Genomic DNA, 21,900 nt, shown 5'->3' with positions numbered 1-21,900 from the left:
AACCAGTTGGTCGAACATTTTGAAATACAAAACATTTTTAAATGTAACTTGATTTATTGGCTTACTCGTTTAACACTTTCAGAGTTAAAGCTAAGCAATTACACGCTGATACAGTTTGTGTGTTTGTCGAAAGGAAGTAGGAAAGAACAACTGTATGAGAAGTGCTGTGTTGCATAGATCTGTGGCTGTGGAAACTACACAAGGTACGAATTGGAGTTGGACTGGAAGCCGCCCGATATCCAGGCTGATTACAACAACAAGAACGTATCACAAATCATCTTCCATTCCTGCTTCAACGACAAAGACTGCACGTTGGTTCTATACTCTTATCCTTATGTACAATTAAGCGTACTAAATCGAGCTGTGGCTCAATGCAACTTGTGGTTGGCGGGCAGATCTTCAGAGCGTATGCAGCGACCTCGATAGCATATCTCCGTCTCTGATGTGACTTTTGTTGATGTGGATGTGGCATAGACCACATGCTGCATCAAGTCTTTGTGAAATTTATCATCCTTTTTGTTCGAAGGCGATTCGGCTGTGGTCGCCACTGCTTGCGATGCAGCTTCTGTGGCTTCTACTGTCGTGCTGTCCGTGGGCTTTGTGCGATTAATGCTCGTATATTCCTGGCGACGTTTGCCTACGGCTGCCAACGCAGCGGTCACCGCCTGATCTTCGCTCTCATCAATGGAAAATAGAGTGTGCAGCTGCTTCTTCACCTCGGAGAAGAGACTGGGCTGTGTTTCGAGGTCGTCCACATCAACATCGGCTGCAGTATCCATGCGACGGGTGGCGCTCTCTCCCACAACTTCACTTACTGGCAGCATTGTAACCGTAGTGGTGACGTCTGGGACGACTGCTGTAGTTACTTCGTATTCTTCTGGTGTGCTTGGCTGCGGTGTCGTTGTAGTCACCAATGTGGGGACTGACTGGGTTGTCGGTGTTAGCGGTGTTGTTGCTTTTGGTACCTCCTCCGGTTTCTCGCTGGCATAGAGTGCATTATAAAGTTGTGGACCAAGATTTTGCGACTCAGCGGTCTCAAAATTTTCGTTGTTATCCGTGCCACTCGTAACACGATTCTTCTTCCATTTACCCCGTCGACTCAAGCGACCAAAGGTGGTGCTACTCGTCTCTGTTGTCAGCTCTTCTGGTGCTTTTCCCATAACTTCTTCAAGCAATTCAGCGAATGATTTTTCAGGTCTGTAATTAAAGCATACATAGTAGTACACGAAAAATCAAATAAAAATATTAGCTCTACTTACTTTAGGTTGGGGGCCTTTATCGTTGTGCGCTGCGATTGACTTGAAGACGGGGATCCACTAAGATTGGCAGCAACATTGAATTCGAAAGAGTCAGCTTCCTGGGTTGGACCGACAGTGACGATTTCGGGCTCATTGTCGAAATTATGCACGTCAGTTGGGGACGCTTCTTTTGGGTTGAGGGGCTTGAAACTGTTACTGTTGCTGTTGCTGCTTTCTGTGGCTGGCGACCACTGAGACTCCTGGCCCTCCAGCTGCAAAGATGGCTTGTATCGGCGACGCGAAGTCTGTATTGTCTGCGGGAAGATGAATTTTTAATATTTATACTTCTCATTCAATAAAATAGGCCGCTTGCCTCTTTGTCACGCTGTTCTTGGTTGTAGCGGCTGTACTTGCGAAGGTTTTGCTTTTGAGTTACTGGCTCGGAAGCTTCATTCGGCGAGGCAGTGGATGAGGCCGGATGGTGCGGACGACGCGTGCGTTGGCGCACCTTAACAACTCGACGCGGGGGAAGACGTGTACGGATCTTTAGTGGAAGAAAGATCATCATTGAATATTCTAATACAAAATAAGAAAGAAAAGGCAATTTAGGCACTCACTGATGGTCGTTCTTCTGCGACTGTTGTGGTTTGTGGTGCTTCCGTTGTCGTAGTTGTGCGCAATCTCGGATAGTTGCGGCGAATGAATGGCGATCTTCGGGTCGTAGTTGTAGGGGCCTCAGTGGTTGTGCGAGTTGTTGTGGTCGTCGTTGTTGTGGAAGGCGTTGTGCTAGCAACGGCAGTATAAATTGGATTCACCTCGTTGCGAACAATGGCTTCGGTGGGAGCCAAATCCTCTTGGTTGGGGAAGTACCCGGGCCCATAGTTATCCTTAAATTCGTTATAGTGCTGAGCAATCTGCATGGGCTCCAGCAAGCTGGCGGGAAACACATCCTGATCACCGTTGTCAATACTATTGCTGGGTGTCACCGTGTAAACCTGCTGTGACTCTGAAGCCGGACCTTCGGTACTACCCACATCATAGGAGCTAGGTATAGCGGTTGGACTGGTTGGACGACGAGTGCCTTTAAACACGGGGTAGTTCTGCTTCAGAACATCTCTCTGGTACTCTAGGTCTTGGTCTTCATTCTTGTTGCTCTTTTTGGAGCCTGTGTAGTGTTTCTTTGGCTTCAGCTTCAGCGACTGTCGCTCCTCGGGCGTTGGTTGATATCGGATGCGATTGGGATTGCGTAGGAGCGGATTACGTGCTGATGTTGGTCGCCGTGTAGCCAAATTGCTCGTTGTCTCTTCTTCATTATCTCCATTTTCTACTGCGGTAATGCCGGCACTGCCTCGCGTTTTGTATGGGCGTCTAATGCGGTGTGATTGTAGCTTGCTATTGGAGCTCTCAGACTCGGAGTAAGAGACGGATGAAGTCACTACCTTTGATACAACTGGCTTGCGTGTACGAAGCAATGGACGTCGCGTAGGACGCGATTCAGCATCCTGTTCGCTCACTGGGAGGGTCGTAGCCAGCTTTTCCTTTTCTTGCAGATTATTCACGAGTCCCGGAATTTCGGGCATTAGTGGCGGTAGTTCAGAGGGCACATGATAAGGGTTTGGCTCATACTCCAAGTTTGTGCTGTCTAGAACCTCATTCTGGTTGTATATTGGGCGGTGATTGAGTGGCAGTTGCTTCTGTGGCTCCACGTTGTAGCCAACGTCTGAGGTGGTCACTGGAATGGCAGCGGGCGTGTAGATTGTGACACGCTGCTTGCCCTTGGTGTTGGCCTTTTGTGTTGTTGTAGGTATAGCCTCATCACGACCATATTCAACGGAAACAGGAGTGTACTGGACTTGCTCGAATGGTGGGTTAGTGGTTTGTGGTCGCTGACGGAAAGCATCCTGCTGCCGGAAATACTGTTTCATGCGCAACTCTTCATCAGAGCTGCCTGAAATCGGCGGGCGGGTCGTAAGCCGAGGCAGATGTTCTTGAACAGGCTGAGCTTGAGGTGAGGTATCAAACTGCGGGTATAGCTGGCCATTGGTACTAGGGAACTCTACGTGAGGGCTAGAACTGTATGTGAAGAGCGTTTGAGGAGCTGCCGTTGTCGAAGTCGTCGACGTGGTGGAACTGGTCGAAGTTGACGTGGAGCTTGTTGTCGAGGTGGATGTGCTAGGCTTGTTCAACAGTGCATTGAAGTAGTCTTCGTTGCCTATTTGGTTAATAGTTTCGAAGGGGCTTTTAGTCGGCGGTCGGTAAGTGGGAGGGTCGACTTGCACATGCTGTGGGCGCTTTTTCTTTGGACGCTCCTGTTTAGTTATCTTGGGGGAAGTAACCTCCTGAATGGCGTCCTGGACGTAGAAATAACTGAACTTGTTTCCACGTCCCGGAGCTTGACTTGCGGGAGTGCGCTGCGTGGTTCCATCAAAGGGATTACGGGTGTTGGCTGGGCTTGCCACTGGAGCAACATATGGTCGCTGTGGTCGAGGAGGTGGTGCCAGGTCCTGCGTAGTAGCAAAGGATCCACCTTTGGCGCGATTGACTACAATAGAGCCAACATGCGGCTCAGGTAAAAGGATTTTGTTAAAGCCATTAGGCGTGCGATAGCTAAGGGGTGCTACGAAAAAGGGTATTTCACTTAGATCGCGCGAGTGTGCCAACTGGGAGAGGTAGGGCAAGTCGAATTTGACGTAGCCGTCGGGTATCGGCATGCCAGCAGGTCCAACAAATATATCTGGAGTTTGTTTGGTAGGTGCATCGATCACCGATATGGACTGGGCATTGCGCAAAGCGCTGACCACATCTGATTGCGATGGACGCGCGTTGGACCGCAACAGGAACATGGCTAGTGGCGGCTGATGAGCCTTTGGCTTGGGCTTAGCCGTGGTGAATTGTGGTTGCGCGTAGCTCTGGAACACGTTCTGAGGAAGTGCTGTGGTTGTTGTACTGGTGGTGCTTGGGCGCAAGGTGGTTCCAGGACTGTAGAAACTGTTGCCAACGCTGGGATCTTGCGTGTAAAACTGGTTGATTTGGTAGGGATTTACGGCTGGGAGGCCGGCATTGAGGTTGTACTTATTTACATTGTAGTTGTTACTGTTGCCTGACCCAGAATTTGACTGTTGTTGCTGCTGACGCTGCTGGTTGTAGAGCGTGTCATAGGGAACATAAAGCAACTGCACCTCTTGTTGTTGACCATTGACGCCTCCAGTTGAACCTCCGGCCGAATCAGCAGATGGGGCTGCCTTGTTCAAGTCAAACAGCGATTCTGGTTCTGGGTCCACGGGGAACACTTGCGGTGTTACACTTTGCAGAGATGGCTGCGTAGGCTTGGTATGCGTCTTGAGAGGCAAAATGTCGTCGACATAATTCTGTTGATGCAGCGGCTTGTGTGCCGTCAGTGCCTGAGGCAATGGCTTCTGTGAAATCGGATGGAACTCTGGTGGAAAGAGGGGCTGCTGTTGGCCAAATAGAGTGGGTGAGTTAAATATAGAAGCCTGAGAAGCTCCAGCACCACCAAAGGAGTGTTGAATTTGGTAGCCAGTCTGTAGTGTGGGTGGCGCCTGAGCTCCAGCACGCAAATTGTTGCTTCCATCGTTACGGAAAGGCATTTCGAACTTAAAAAAAGACTGTGATGTAGGCTCCTGCGGGCCACTTGACTTCAGTGCCTGCGGCACTTGTCGCAGTGGCTGTGCAGGAAGCGGTGCATTCGGGAACCGTTGAAATTGGAAGGGAAAATCAAATGGAGCGCCACCCGTTTGCGACGTCTTCGGTAGTTCTCCAAAACGGCCATTGGGTGGAAACGACTGGGAATAGGTGAGTACGCGGCCATTTGCCGAGCGATCTTTGCTGCCGTCCAGCGGCTGTGCCAACGGCACCCAGTCAAGCGAGTCCGTCTCTGTGGATTCAACAGCGTCCAGTTGCCTTGACCATTTTGGGTCTGTATCCTGCGCCCGTACAATAGTTGCCGTCAACAGCAGACAAAGCCAACCGGCAGCGGCGAGTTGATTATGTGGCGTCATGATTGATGTGCCTGCAATGAAATGCCAAAAATATTTAATAATTATTTAAACCAACCACACGTCCATATGTTTAAATATAAACTTTAAGACCTACAATTATAATCATTATTTTTGCATACGACTATTTGGGGCAATTGTTTTTTAAGAGTTCAATTCGTAAAGAGCTTAGAATTTTAAAAAACGCAAATAGAAAATACTAACCAAGCAAAAAAACAGAGGTTTTTATAAATATTGTTTTTCAATTTTTTAATATTTCTAGAATTTGAAATGGTTTCCACACCATAATGTTAAATAAATATTGCATAAAATGCTTGAAAAGATATTATAATTAGATATATGTAAGTACTACTTATACATACACATCTTGTATGTATGTATATGCATACTTTAAATATCATACGGTTTATCCTGACTGATTGATATATGTATGTAATAGTTTCTTTTTACGGTTTAAGCAACGCGATTGTACAAAAAATTCGAGCTTCAAATGAAACAAATGGGTCCCAACATTTATTTAAATCAGAATTTTTCATCCGATTTACTTCATTTTTTTTTCTAACATTTAGTTCGAGAACTGATGTAAAACTTGCTTAACCAAAGACTTTTGCTTCATCTGATGTTAATACCAACACATATTGCGTTTGAGTCTGCAATTAATTTTTATGAAACCGGTCAATTAGAAGCAGAACTTTATATAACAAGTTGCTTGGTATGTTGTGGCCCTCTGAGCGGTACAAGCGCTCTGTATATACATACAAGTACATACTTACATACACATTAATACATACTATACATACATACATACCAATACATATGAATATACCAGATCATTATTCAAATTGTTGTTCCCGCAGTAAATGTAATTGGCTATTGGACAACAACAACTTCAATAATAATAGCGATAATCGTGGAGGTGCCTTCATTTGGCCATTCCGATTTTTGTAAAATGCAAAAGAAAGTGTATTGTAATGAAAACGCTTATAATTTCTTTGCGGTCCATGCATGACGGCGTAACAAATTGTTGATCATTGAATACCGACTACCGATTACCAGTTGATATGTTTTGCATTGATTTCCTCATCTCTGAGGCGTATTAATAAATTACAATAAGTTGATGGTACCAGTTAATACACATATGTATGTATATCTGCCGTGGGGATCGGCGCATTGAGTTGCATCATCGAATCGGCCTGGCGACATCAAAATATAAGCAAGTACGCAAGCTAATACATACATGCGTGCATGTGTTTGTGCGTACAAGCATGTGCATGCAAAAGTTTGCTGGCGAGTGCGCCGAATTGGCTTCGAAACGAAAGTGAACTGGACGAGCAAGAGCCCCTCCCCCTTTAATGTTGCAGCCCCCGACGACTGCAGCGTATCACTTTCGTTTTCACTTTTCCAGTGAATTAATCCCGCACATGTTGTTACTTTTGTTGTTGTTGTTTTTTGCCATTAAAGTGAAAAATGCAGATACACACACACACACACACACACACACACAAGCATACATACATTTATAACGGATGTCGGGCCAGGCCCAACTGCAGCAACAATAAATGGGTTAAATGAAAGCAAAAGCAAAAACAACTTGGAAAGAGGCTGCAGAAAGGCTGTCTCGATGCCGACATTTTTAGTTTTGGCGAAAAATCGTAAGCGCAATAAAAACATTAAAACGGAACTCTTAGCAGTTAACGTTAACGTAACGGAGAGGCCAGCAATTGGCAGGTGCTTTGCTTTGCGCTGCTGGCACAGTGAAAGAAGAAGAAGAAGAAAGTTCATTGAGTCGCTGTTGCGGTTGCGCCACAGTCAGTTCGTTATGTTAGAGCAGGACGGCAACAAAATAATGGAAATTAAACAGAGTTGCGGCCAATTGCACGCGGCTGCAATCAAAAACTGACCACAACCATGGAAACCCGTTGCCAAATTATTGTTGTCACACCTGAGCGCTTTGTCTTTGCCAGACACAAAACAGACAGATACGATGGGCAGGCAGGCAGGCAGACAGGTAGACGGACAGACAGACAGACAGACAGCGACATTGGCCGACGTTACTGCCTGCACTTGAATTATGTATATATCTACATACACATACATATGTGTATATTTGTGTACGAGGCTCGATCAATAAATATCCAAGTTTGCAATCAGTGTCCGTTTTTGAACCTTTAAGGCTTAACTTACAATAAAAGAATTACAAGGATGCTTTAAAATTAAATCAGTTCTCAAATATCAACAAATGATTTTCAAAATATGTATATCCAAATGTAAGTCTACGTTCACACAATAAATATCCAAATGGTTCTTTGGTGTTACTTTAGTGGATTCGGGGAGAGGCCCTTTGGCAGATAGGCTATCAATTAGACTAGTTGGAAAGGGTTCGGCGGTTCGGCGAACGACATCAATTAATCACAATATTTCGTATGAAGTTTTTGGTTTACTAATTTTTACATGAGATATGTAAATGAAACGGCCGACAAATTTCGTGCTCTTGTATAGGTACGTTACTAGTATGTATTTTATTACTTCAATCAAATGCGAATCAATATTCCGCGGCGAATCCGTATTTGAAATTAAATGTTCTAAGCTTCCTTGTTTGCAAAGTAATTGCAAACAAGTCAGTAATTGCAAGTCAGACCGTAATTTAAAATGTCCTGAAGCTCAAATTACAATACCCGCCCTGTTCAAATAATGACTTCCAAAGGAACAGTTCCTTTTACAATATTTCGCTATAAAAGCGAAAAGAATACTGTGATTGGGGAAGTACTTCTGCAGGAAAAAAGAAAAGACACACTTCTCGTGCCTCTATTTTGGGCAGCCTTCCCTGTTTTGTAGGAATTGAAATGTAAGGATGCGGAACAAATTGTACACAAATTAAAAAAATGGGAGAAAGCGAGTACTTATCGATCGACCTTCGCAACTGGCATGCATTAGTATTCGTGTGGGCTGTCTCTGTAGGTGTGTGCTTTTCATCGAAAGTGAAATGTGACAATGCCCTCGGTTTGGCCGCTGGCTTATTGTGTAGCTGTAATATTTTCTTTGCCAAGTACTTGGCGTTGTAATGTTATTGTTTTCCCTTTCATTTCTCCATATCTTGCTGCATTTCAGCTCGCTCCACACAACATTTGAAAGAAAGTTACAATTGGCCGGCAGTTGGGGCTTTGGGCTGGCTTTACTGTCGTGTTTTCGTGGTTAACTGTTATGGATTAATTGCATTTGTATTTTTCGTTTAATTTAGTGATTGTGGTTAGACCATTGCGAGCGAGCGCTTTCAAATGAATTCGAAGATAAATCTCAATTAGAAGCCGGATGTATAATTGACTACATAAGTAGATGTACGAGTATGTATTCATGTAAGAGATCAAAGAGCAGAAAGAGGCAGGCTTTGCTCTGCTAAGCAGCTTACAATTCCAATAAATAATTGACACACATGTCCAAGTCATGGCTATGGCTAATGAACAATTGTCAAACAATAATAATTCCAAGAGTGCGTAGCTATGCATCGAATGGGATTAGGGGGGTCGACATTGACATTGTTTTCGACACTTTTATGAAATAAAACCGACACAAATTTTGGGAGTGTCCGCACACAAGGCATGGCAATTAATTGGATTACGAGTACCTGACCTGGCGGGCGGTAAACACACCCACCCACAGCTCGTCAAGGTTAAATTGAAAGTGGCTTGTAACTCACCATAAACAGCAGCGACTACAATTATAACAATAACGATAATGCAGAGTCGTTGAAGTCGTAGAGTCGCAGGTGTGAAAATTGAAAAGGTTGGAGCTGCAAAGAAAAATGCAAATAATGTTGAATTCAAGTTGGAAAAACATTTCAAAATCAAACGCCTAGGCGTTATAGCAATGCGGGTGAGTGTGGGTGTCATGCAAAGCAGCAGACGAATACGAATATGCCTTGTTAATTGCTTTGAGTTGAAAAATCAACGCCTCGCTGCCACGCTTTGCTGACTGAGGCTTTGGGTGTTAACTGAACAAGCTTCGTGTTTGTTTTGCAGTTGGCAAACGGAATTTATTGTTGACGTGAAATAAAAGTGGCAGTGCCTGCAGATACAGATACAGTCATTAAGACGTGCTGAAATAATCAGAGCACAGCAAACACATACATATTTGAACCATCACCATGGCCTGCAGCAGTCTGGTTGGCCGTGTTAGTGGAGGCTGACAGCAATTGGCTGAGCTGCTAAGGCTTGCACAAGCATTGGTAACAAGAATATGCGTATATCTCGATAGCACATTTCAACATTTCTGGCAAACGCCGGAGGCCCAACTGTGACTCAACTTGGCCGCCAATCAGTCGGCGCCCCTAACCAATTGTCAATAATTGCGCAAGCCTAATGCGAAGTAACTGGAAAAACTTGCACAAATGCGACCCAGAAAAGTTTGTCAACAAAAAAATATAATCACCGTTTAAAAAAATTGAAAGAAAAATAACGAACACAAAGGCATTTTTAATTAAGTTTTACTTTTGTTTTATGTCACACACAGGTTTTCTTCACAAGCCATTTCGCATAAGATAGTCATGTGTATTTTGCTATTATGCAGCTCTTGTCAAATTAATTAAGTAATTTGAATAAAAAAAAGCTCTGTTACACATTCGAGTTCACAGAGATCAAAGATATTGTCGCTCAGTTCAACAGCTGCCTTCTAGCAATTACTGAAAAGAGGCAAACATTTTGGCACATCAGAGCCTTTAAAGACTGTGAAATTGTTTAGCTAACAGGTCGCCACAGCCACTACGTTCAGCATAAGGCGATGGCAACGCATAATTTATTCACAGCGAGTCGTTGAACCCGACATTGGCGCAATGAACCAACCAGTCACTAAAAAGTTGTAAAGACACAATGAAATGCATTTATGGCTCTTGGCTCTTCAAATTGCCAGTGACTGCTTTCTTAAAACTGGAAATTCAATTTAACTGCAGTGGCGACTGGGCTTGCTAATCAGAAACCAGTGCAAGCTTTGCTTCAAAATTAAAGCCTTTAAAATTGAGATTATTATTAATAGGAAATTTATTACATTGTTGATTTCCAATATAATAAAATATTTCTCTTTTAAAAGAAGACAAGAACATTCATTGTGAAAGTAAACTTTTTATTATTTAAATTAAACTTACTAAATACATACATTTTTTTTAGAGAAATTCTACAAATTTCAATAAGCGCATTACTTCACGGAATTATAACATACTTATTAAGGTTGATAATCCAAAAGCAAAGATTTATTTTTCCCCAACCCTAGTTGTACTAAACTGATAATTTGCACTCATATATACTACATATATACATATGTAAATTGTTATTATAGGTACTGTTTGATTCACATATTATAAACATAAAAACGGCAATATTATAAGTTATTAATGTTTTTAAAAATGTGTTATCAACAAGGTACATTCCTATAAAACGCAGTAGATAAAAATAAAACAATAACAATAAATATTAGTACTAAAACATTAGGGTATTATTAGCCTTTAAACATTCGACCTATTATTATTTATTGTACGAGTAGATAGTATAATAGAACTGCAATAATGGAAACATTTGAAGTTGAAGATAGAAATAGATTACTTAATATCTCTCCAGCCCGCTTTAAAGTTGTTATCGTTTTGTTTTCTTTGTTGTATTTTTTTCTCCTTACTACGCATTCCGCAAAACAAAGCTATCTTGAATGTTTAATTGGGCGCCAAAATTGGTTGAGCTTTTTGTCGTCACTGCTAATTTTATTTTTATATTTCACGGCACACACGAACACACACACACACACACACATAAATACACACCAACATTATGCCAAATTATTAAAAATGTTAATTTCAAAACAAAGCGAAGAAAAAACTTTCGTTTTTGTTAGCTTTCCCAAGCGTGAACTCGAACCTGCTCAGAAAACTAAAACTGTGCGACGCGCTTGCGCAATCATAAGAATTTATGTGCCCATTAGCTAAGCACTGGCATTTGTGTTCGTTTGCATTTGAAAGCGAAAGTGTTTAAGACAAATTTCTTCGTCATGCCCACTACTTATAGTTTCTCTGCGGCTTTTTTGCTTCGTCGCACAGTGGGGCCTTAGGCCGAAACAGCTTGCGAAAATCAAAATTTTCATGAACGCTTTGGGAGTAATGAATAAACGTGTCTAATAGTTTTTTTTCCAAAGATTACGAAAATCTTACTCTCAAAAAAATCGGAATTATAGTTTAGGACATATGTGCACTCAAAGTCGACCCTTTTTTAAGCTCGCAACAATTAATTCAATTTGATGCAAATACTTCATCTTTCAGGTATAATATTAGCTAAGTTATGAAACGAATCATTGATGTTTTGATTTGTATTGCTAGATGAATTAATTTTATGCATTATTTAATAAAAACTATGTCTTTCGTATTTGTAGTTATCTAGAAAACGTTATTTTTTAAACTACCTATTTTTAGGGTGTTTTTCAACTTTGATGGAAAATAAAAAAAAAGTACCCAAAAGTACCTCGCCCATATTTTCAAAATATGTTCCTTAAATATTCTTTTACCTAACAGATTAAAACTTTCATCCGCCCGGATCCGCCGGTGTGCACCAGAGCAAAAGGAGTGCCGCAACTTCGGAAAAAAATCAGCGAAAAAGGCGCTGCCGCGGGTATAAGAAGAAGAATGCATTGCAGGTAGATTCGCTGTAACGGCTATTAGGAACATTGTATTTAGCATTATGGATACAAAAATATACCTAAGCGGTCCTATTTGATCCACATTTAATACTGTGCAACCAAAATTTGCATAACATTTATTACAGGTAGTGTAATTTACAATATCAGGTGAAGGTCTTGCAATCTTTTTGACCCTTTCATGAATTGTAATTTCTTTGCTTTAAAGAATTTGAACAGGCAAAAAGAGGTTTTAGTTTATTATCTTAGGTATGCGTTTAGAAATGGTATATATTGCCAATATTTTTGGTGCAGCGTAATAGTCGAATTTTGACTTAAAAAGCAATCAGTTGTGTCTAACTAGCAGTGAATAGTATTTTTCAATATAATTTACGTTTAAATACCTTAAAAGTGATTTTTCTTTAACATGGCTGTGCAAAATGCAACATTATTTGATCTATTTAGGAATTCCAATGATGAGAAGGAATTTGAAGAAGCTGTTCTGGAAGAGCTGTATGATGCTCTGGAAAGTGCAGATCAGCAAAAAATGTTGAGAAATAAGCTTAAATTAATTTATTCTAAAATTGAACAGAAATGGATAAGCGTAGGATATAGCAAGCAGAAATTTGATTTAAAATATGAAATCTGGCTATCAACGACTACGTACTTGGATACATCAATGGACGATTTACCCTCTACATCAACTGGACGAGCCAGAGGAAGACCAACGAAATCCATTGAAGAATGCTCGGATTTTACAAGAAAAAGAAAGCTTGTCGATGTCACAGAAGCCATAGCTACGGATTACTTGTCGGAGGCGCTGTCCATGAAATACACCAAGGATCAGGAAAAAATAAAATCGCAAATCACAAAAGCGGTTGCTGACGCAAGCCCAGTGCGACTTAAAAGGATCAAGGAAAGCATTCCTACTCCGCCAAACTTACTGCTAAAGCAGTTCAGTGCCGATGAGGCTTGGCATTGTTTATGGATTTGGGATTGTCAAAGGAAAAATATTTAATATAGCGACATTCCCTAATTCGGCATAATGTTGATGTTCTTCCTGGGTACAAACAAATAGGATCGGCTAAGAAAGAGGCAGTACCTCAGCCCACAATAGTGACGGAACAGTCAGTGCAAGTAACACTTCATGGCCAATTGGAGAAATGTCAGAGGAAGCCCAAGAGTCGAGGAACAAGGACTATAAAAAATTCAGATATTTGAACACATGCAAGACGTCACGAATAAGGCAAAACGAGGATCTCTTCAATATGTTGTCAGCCTCTTCAGATCCACTGGTTTCATCCCTTAGACATGTGAGGTCTCACAAAGAATTAGTTAGTAATTATTCTTCGGACATGGTGAAATTATTAGATATTCCTTCGAATGTAGACGACTATTTTAAAGAAAACATATTAATGTAAATAATTGCAGCTGTCAGTACTTTATAATAAAAATTAATGTAATCATAAAATATTAACAAAATATTTTATTTTAATTTTTTTTATGTAAAAAAAATTTTCAATATTTTTAAATTAAAAAAAAAAGTTTGTAATATTTAAACAATTTTTTTTTCAATTTTTAATTTGTTAAAAACTAAAAATATAACATAACTGAAAATAATTGTATCATTAAATGTTTTTTATTAGTTTGATTAGGCAAATATTGCACTGGCAACAAAATTCAAGCACACATTGCGCAGCTCCTACAAATCACAGCACAATGTGCTATGACTTGTTTTAAAGCTTAAGAATTTTTCTTTCAAACAAAATTTGAATGACGAAAATTGCTTCAGCCGTTCAGAAGATATGATTTTTGCAACGAAAAAAGTCCGAAGGCCCCACTGTGCGTCGTCGGCTCAATTGAGCGAGAATTTCGGAACTTATGCAAGACATATTCGAGACGGGGACAGCAAGGCAAGGCAAGCCAAGGCAAGGCTGCCTAATTACGGCGCCCATCGCTTATGGTGCAATTTGTCGCGTCATTTGTGCTATTCATTGCGCAACGGCAATGCCTGTCAACCGGATGTGGCCTCTGTGGTAAGCAGCTACTGCTTAATTGCTTAAAAGCTTATCGGCCACAGATCGATTTCAATTTTATTGTCATTCGTTTGATCGTTGGAAAAGTAGCAATTACATAAAGACGCGCACTCGACGGGTCGGCATTAACTAAAGATCTCTGTTATTTCCAAATACCACCAACACTGGCAAACACAGACATTTGCAAAACAAAAAAAGTACAAAACAAGCCCAAACAATGTGACAATTGCAAAATTAATACTACTAAAAAAAGACAACACAATTGTATCTACTGCATCACCACAAAATTGCCAAAATGAAAGCCAAAGACAAGCAGACATTTTTATTCGCCCGCCGCACATGTTGGCCCACATTCGAGCTGCAGACGCAGGCTGCACAAAGTGCGGCAACAAAAGTAGTTTGTGGCTGCTCTGATGGCTAAAGAAAGCAAACTGCCGCAAACTCAAACCCACTGGGAGCAATGACACAGAGACTGGTGGTGCAACATTTTTGTGTTATTTTCTTAATTCGTTTATTTACAGTCGGCCGAAGAACAATGAGTATATTTTTTAAGGAAATTATCTTGACAGAAGCAGAGAGACTTCACACGATGCATACAAAATTTTTGAGCTCAGAAATCTATCTGGCAAAACTAGTTTGTGAAATCAATTAAATTTGCACTCACTTTGTCGAATTACACAAGTCACGTAGTATCTATAGAATACTAGTTCAACTAAATGCTTGAATATGTAGGTATAGTATATGAATTCCGATAGCTGCAAACTCTTAAACTCTTAAACTTATAGAAATATACAAATACAGCTTAAACTAGGAGTTTAGTCTTATTTAATTATTTATTTCATTTAATTATTAATTATTTATTCTTATATTAAATAAATCTATAGCCATTTTGTAAGGATTTCAATTATATGCAATTGAAGTCTGCTTGCAACTGACCTTGTAATTGATTAGTTAAAAGCAAGGAATTGGTTTGTACTCTTTCGTTTTGATTGTTTCATGCCAATATATAATTAGTATTTGGTATTTGGAGTGTATCTACTAGCATGCTATGAATTATTCAATTCATTCGAGAATAAATTATGCACATGTACATATGTACATATAAATATGTTTTGAGGGATAAGTTAAGGATTGGTTTGTATACTCTACTGTTTTGATTTCTATTCTTTTCCATCGACAGCTTCGTTTTTTGTCGATAAATTAAATAAATCAAAAATATACTAAACTATTATGTTATTCATACGAGAATTAACTATTCATATACATACTTGTATGTATGTATCTAAAACTAGTTTTAGGAGTAAAGTGAAGTATTTGGCTTGCATCTACTGAATTATTGAGTTCGGTCTATGTAGAATGAAATATAATAAGATGTACATTTCTCAAAATTTGCATCACTTTAGGGAGAAACATAATAAGTAACAACTTTTCATGCTTGCTTATGTCTGGATATGAAATTTTAATAAAAATCTGTTTGCAACACTTACTCGTATGTATCGTAAACACTTTACATAATTCAACACACACTCGTAAATGTACTAAACTGATGCATTAACAATCAGGCCAGCTCACATGCACATACTACATACATACATATGTATGTACATCGTGACACAAACTAATACCTAGTGTGAGAAAATTTTGCAAAGCAAAAACAGTGACACTAAATACAACAACACCAACAACATACCCCTGACAGCAGCTATGCCAAAGGCTAGGCCGGGAACTTGTTTTATGTGCTCTCCAAGCGGAGAGCCGCCAACTGCGACTCATAATCTAGAAACCAAATTGCACACCTTGTGACATGCCGCCGACTAATCAACATAAAAAGCGGACAGACAGGAGCGCTGGCCATTGGAGCAGCAGCAGTCAGGTCCAGAGTGTTCAGATTTTGCTCACGATTTCTGGTGGCATTGCATTTATACTGCCAGTAACAACAACAATTACAATAAAAAAAACAGCGCAGAATTTTTTAATGTGGGCAATGTTTTTATTTGCTTTTAGTTTTGCAATTGAAGCTGTGTTGTCGGCCGACAGCCGTAAATATTCTCTGATTTGCTGCATCGATGCCACGATAATTAAATGAGTTCAGCTCCTTTTGGCAGTTGCAAAATTTTGGCAATTACACAAATGCGACATAACGCATGTGCAATATTTTATTTTGCAAAGCAAAACTGACCACAAGTGCATTCATTAAGGCAATAAAGAATTGCTTGTGTCCGAAGTTGTGGCTCAGCGACAGCTATGGACTTATTCTCTTTATAAGTCTTTAAAAGACAAGGTCAAGTTAGGCCCTACGAACTAAAGCTATCTTTTCGAACACACATACAACTATTATGCTTGAATAATAAACGAAAGATTATTAACAGATATATTACACGCCTTTTGAATGTTAAATTTTTCGTGATTGTATACATATTTATGTTCAAAAATAAAAAATCATGCAGCATTGTCTTTTTAAAAGGGGTTTTGTGCTACTTCAAATGCATAATTGGCCCAATTGGAAGCTATGTAGGTTTTTTAAGCACATAGTTGAATAATACTAATTCTAGCACTTCTTTGATAAACAGAGAAAATATTCATCAACAGCAGTCCTAGAAACAGTAAGATCGTGAAGCGTCTTAATTCAATTGAATGCTCGATTCTAAATAATTCTAAAATTCTAACCAGCGTTTAGTTGAGTTTTAATTTTAATTTTCTAAAGTAAGCCGCTTTGTGAAGTGTTTCGTTTACACAAATCATTATTTTATATAAATGCAGTTCTATATATCCCGTATATATAAAATTTGTGTTGCCGTTGAATGTTGATATACTTGTATTTATTTTATAGCCTAATTATAAAACTGAGAAACATAAGTGTTTTTACTCTCATGTCTATGTCCAATTCTAAGCAGCCTATTTACTACCTTTTTAGCAAATATTGGTATCAAATATTCTTCAATTGAAACAACATTTTCTCGTCGCTCGTCATTATTATGCACTTATTTTTCCACAATTTATTTAAATGAGCTTGAAGCTGAATCATTGCATAAATTTGCTGCCAATATTTGATGGCCGTCTACGTTTTTGCTTTAATGTGAAAGAATATATTAAACTTTTAAATTTGTTATCTTTCTAAGGCACTCAATTGCTTAGGGCTTCTATAAAGTAAATAGTTTACAAAATGCAACTATATTTCTGCTGACTGTATAATTTGAAAGACCCAAGCAATAGCCTCTTGGCATGCCACGGGTGACCCTGAAGAAATTGCCCAGCAGTAAGTTCCAAAAGCAAAGTAAATTAAATGCAAAATAAAAGTGCCTGTTGGCGCCGCCACTTGGAATTAATGATTGCAAATGCAGGTCTGCTCGCGACCACACTGATCGATCGTGAGCGCCAATAGGCCAATAGCCAATGGCCCCCAAGCAATGGTTAGACAGACAGTCCGACGGACTCGTAGCTCCAGAAATCCTCTGGCAAGGTAAGGCACGTTCCATGTTCCGCTGCTGGCAACTTCTGTTGGCGCTTTGGCTTTGGCTTTGTCACTGCCTTGGCTTCTTTTGCGCTCGGATTTGGAGGTTGAGATTGGAGCTTGGGGATTGGGGTTGGGGATTGGGGCTTGGGGCTGACAATGCGTGCAGGCACGCAGCAAGGCACACGTTTCACTTTCGTTTGGAAATTTTGCGTGCAAAGCCAAAAAATGCTACGGCACGCGCCATAGCCATACAACATACTTAAATACATATATGTATTATGTATGTATGTATGTATGTATGTACTTATGACAAATGTCAGCCGAATGTGCTGGCACAGTAGCGACTAATAAGTAAGTGGTGATGAGTCGAAAATAAACACATCGAGCGCAACATTAAACATAACAATAAAGAAAAAGTGAGTTGTTTTTTTTTTTCAGCACTTTCGCGACTTTTATTGGCGTCATTGGACGTTGAAGCCGACGATGAACGTGGACGATGGACGACTGCGGTTGGACGTTGGACGTGCTGCCACAGGCTACTGGTAACGGTGGCATTGTGGTTGTTGCGGTCGGTGTTGCTGCCGCCGCCTGCGTTTATTGTAATTAGAAAGTATTTAATTTCGAAAACGACGCAGACAGACGTCGTCAACAACAACAACAACAACCAAATCCCATATAAATATGAGTGTAAATAAATAAAAATAGCAAAAAAATGCGGTTTCGCTTTTAATTCGATGGTCATACTGCCTTTGCTCTGCGCACGCAGTTAATGTTTTGTAAAAGTCAATTGACAACGAACTCTATTTTGTATGTTAGTAGTTATTAGTACTCGTATTGTGTTATACAAGTATGTTTGGCTTCGGCCCGATGAAAGCGAAATGAGCAGCACGATATACCTATTTTTTCTATAAATAAATATCTGGCCAGTCTTTGGCCATGTACCGCCTTTAATGGTATCAACATCTTCCTCTTCTACTCTGCATATGTATATAAACAAGATTTGATTTCTTTAAAAAATTTCTCCGTGCTAACCGTCGAGTGAAAATTGGGTTAATGAGGTTTGAAAATCAAGAAAATTATTTAAATTTTGTCACTCTTCTTTAGGTTCAGCCCGCACTTAAAAAAGGTTAAAGACCAGCTTAGTAGAAAACCTTCGTCACTCGATAGGCTTTGGTTGGTTGTCTTTATTGCCACATTGTGTCATTAGGACTGCAATAGCCGCATGCTAAAAATTGCGAGCAAGCTGCCGCAAAACGCTACAGTTGTGGGGAAAAAGAGCAACTTAAAAATTTCCAAATAATTAGAGCATGAAAATAAATAGCAAATCGTTGACTAACGCAAGACAACAGCACACGTACTCGTACATACATCAATATCAGCTTATTAAGTTTTCATATAGGAGTATACGAACGAGGTTGAATGGGGAGAGCATCGGACAGTAGGTTTACAAACAAAATTTCTATTTGCCATTTTTGGTTTTCAAAACGCCCTCCCATATCTGCTGGCTACTCACCCAAACACTTGCACTGCTACCCTTGCGCTGAGATTGTTTCCACAACTTAATTCAATTAATGTGTTGATTTTTTTCAATTTGCGGAATTAGCAGCTAACAAGCGAGAGCGACTGCGCTAAGCAAGCCGTTAGAAAAAATAATACAAATAATGAACTAAACGCGAACAAATTTCACTTGCTTGGCCAGACTCGGATGGCGTTGGCCGTTACCTTGTTGATGGCAACTTCGTATTTGATTTGTCGTATTATATATACGAGTATACTTGTATACAAATGCTTCGAGTTTAAGTTGTAACCTTAACACGCTTCTTGTAATATTGTTGGCAGCAGGATGCCAAGCGTACATATATACACACACCTCAGTATTGTGGTACCACTGTGCACTAGTTTTTTATTTGTTAAATATTTGGTATTTTTTGTTTCTCTGGTGGTTGATTGTTGCTGCGTTTACCGTAACCGCGTCTGCATCGTTGGCGTGCCGTTTGCCGACTGAAGAAATGAAAAGCGTCTGTTGCCAAAGTAAGTAAGAGTGGTTCGGTTTTCTTTAAAGTTGTACCACAGCGACGCCAACGACAGCAGCAGCAGCAGCAGCAGCAGCAGCCACAGCCAACAACCACCACCACCAACAACAACAACACATTGTCGACAGCAACGCTGCGGCTGACGCTGTCGGTGACCGCAACTTTGCGCCAAAGCACTGTGGTATAGTAAACAACAAGTTGTGGCTTTAATTCAAGAAATGTTGTGAACAAAATAAAATAAAATATTCGTAAATATTTCTAAGTTAAACATTTCCAATTGAGTGGCAATTAAATATGTAGTTAGGCTAAGTTTAGGGTTTATGTCTGCTTTCATTTTTAATAATTTTAAATAAGTACATATATAGAAATTATTACTGTTTTTAAATCTTGGTTATTTAGCATTATAAGCAATAATAAATAAATAATTACAATTTATTTATAGCTCCAGTTCTATAAGAAGCTGACTTCATGTAATGCAAGCTTTCTAGGTATTTCAGAAATGTGTGTGACTGACAATCATAAATTAATGCTTTTGTGAGTTAAGCAAATATTTGAAGTAAATATTTGGAGTGAAGAAATTTGACCGCAGGACCGGTTCAGCTTGTTGAACTAACACCAGGATCATATAAGAGGCTATCGTGTGTAAATCGTAATTGTATGCTTATTTGTTCTGCTATAATAATATAATATAATATAATAATATAATAAACCCATTAAACTATACGAAATTATGTGGATATTGAGAGCAGTTGCTTCTGTTCCCTTTCCCTCACAAATATCAAATAGTGTTCACCACAAAACATAATTGTATTTTATCTGATATTTCAGCCCTTTGTTCCACAGTGTTATGTTTTTGCTTTTGCCATAAGTGACTTACAAATTTGTAGCTTTGGCTTCGGATCGGCAAACGGCAAACATAAGAAACTGTAGCAACTAAGCGTTGCAGTTGGCCGAGTTGTGGTCGTTCATTGTTGTTGTAGTTGTCGTTGCTGTTGCTGCTGCTGCTGCTGATTTGTTGTTTTGTGCTTTGTGGCATGTGGTTGGTTTTTCTCTCTCTCATCAGTTTCTACGTCTTCAGCAAATGAAAACAAAAGACTTAGGCAACAAACTTGCTAGATGTTCCCCCAAAAAATATGCATGGAAAATGTTTAAGTCGAACCACAGGAATTCTACATACTATTGAGCGTTGATAAATGTCGTCGTCGTCGTCGTCGCATATTAGCATAAAAATTGTTGCACTCTTGTTTTTTTCGTTCAAGTCACTTGGTGGGAAAATTGATTTGTGCAGGTGGTCAATGGTTGTCAGTCTTTTGGTCTTGCGATGTGTGGGACTGATTTGGATAGCTGGCAAAAGCATTAATCATGAATCATGCGTTTGCTATATAGAACCCCTTCTAACAGATACCGTGTGCTTGAAACTTTATTGTGATTCATTGAATCGAGTTCTGTCATAAAGCTATAATGAATTAGCAATAGTGGCGGCACTCAAGGTCGGTGCTCAATCGGATTGCTTACATAAATTCCATCAAGAGTTTAATTTAATGTTCTGGTTATCGTTTCATTGTTTGCCATAGAAGCGGCCTTTAAACGCTGGCCACCTATGCTGGCCAAGTCCAGCAAAACAATAAGTGAATAAAAATAAAATGCAATTAAAAAATTCTCAGACATTTTGCTTTTGTTTCCGCCAGCACACGTCTGCTGCAATTGTTCGGCCACAAGCGAGACTTTTATAGATCGTGGAAATTAAGTTAATTAGCATTTCAGCCAAGTTAGCTGCCATGTGGCGCACATGTGCTGACTTGTACATTACATAAGGCATGCAGAGAAACACTTAAAGTCTTGCACTTACTTGCGCACACTTTTCAAGTTGCAATGGAAAGCCAATCATTCAACCTGACTAAGCGGCACGTCGCGTCGTCAACACAGCAGTCATCGCTGACTGGCAAACCAGCTCTTCGGCAGCTCTGCAGCAGAGTCTGCAGCTGACAGAGGAATGTCTGAATGACTTATTGATTTCAGTTATGATTTGCATGGTGGACACAGGTCTCCAACCCCTTACTGCCAAAGGCCGTGCATTCAACCGCGGTGGATGCGATAGCTAGTTATTATTTCGCTTATAAGTAGATAGAATAGAAGAAACTTTCACTTAAAAGCCAACTGCTTGCCATTCTTGATCAGACAAATCGAATCAATTGCTACTCCGTAATCTGAACAGTAAATCTGTGCTCGAATAGTAATCAAAGCGAATAGCAGACCAGCAACCAACAACCAACAACCCACAACCAGCTCTGCTGACCTTTCCACTGATCTCTGTCTGTCTGTGGTTCAGATTGTCAGTTGAATGCGAGCATGCAGTAGTTTGGCTCACACGCCCAAACCCAAGCCCAAGGCGACGCCAAGCCAAATGGCAAGCGTAGTAAAAATGTCGGAAAAAATGCCAATACGAACTGTTACAATACTCGTAGCACCAACAGGTAACTC

The 21,900-nt window shown here is 40.1% G+C and overlaps 1 protein-coding gene across 1 annotated transcript; it reads right to left on the bottom strand.

Moving 5' to 3' along the window:
- Positions 1-337: 337 nt before the first annotated feature.
- LOC115619937 (mucin-5AC) lies at positions 338-5,257 on the bottom strand. The gene is made up of 4 exons (XM_030512963.1): positions 1,856-5,257; positions 1,601-1,782; positions 1,260-1,550; positions 338-1,197 (listed from the first exon to the last, which is right to left on the bottom strand). The coding sequence occupies exons 1-4, from the start codon at positions 5,255-5,257 to the stop codon at positions 369-371; spliced, it is 4,704 nt and encodes a 1,567-aa protein (XP_030368823.1). The 3' UTR covers positions 338-368.
- Positions 5,258-21,900: the final 16,643 nt, after the last annotated feature.

Source organism: Scaptodrosophila lebanonensis, unplaced genomic scaffold (assembly GCF_003285725.1).
Source record: "Scaptodrosophila lebanonensis strain 11010-0011.00,11010-0021.00 unplaced genomic scaffold, SlebRS2 tig00000001-arrow-pilon, whole genome shotgun sequence".
Lineage (NCBI taxonomy): Eukaryota > Metazoa > Arthropoda > Insecta > Diptera > Drosophilidae > Scaptodrosophila > Scaptodrosophila lebanonensis.
The sequence above is the reverse complement of the archived record's forward strand: the minus strand, read 5'-3'. Positions and strand labels throughout refer to the sequence as shown.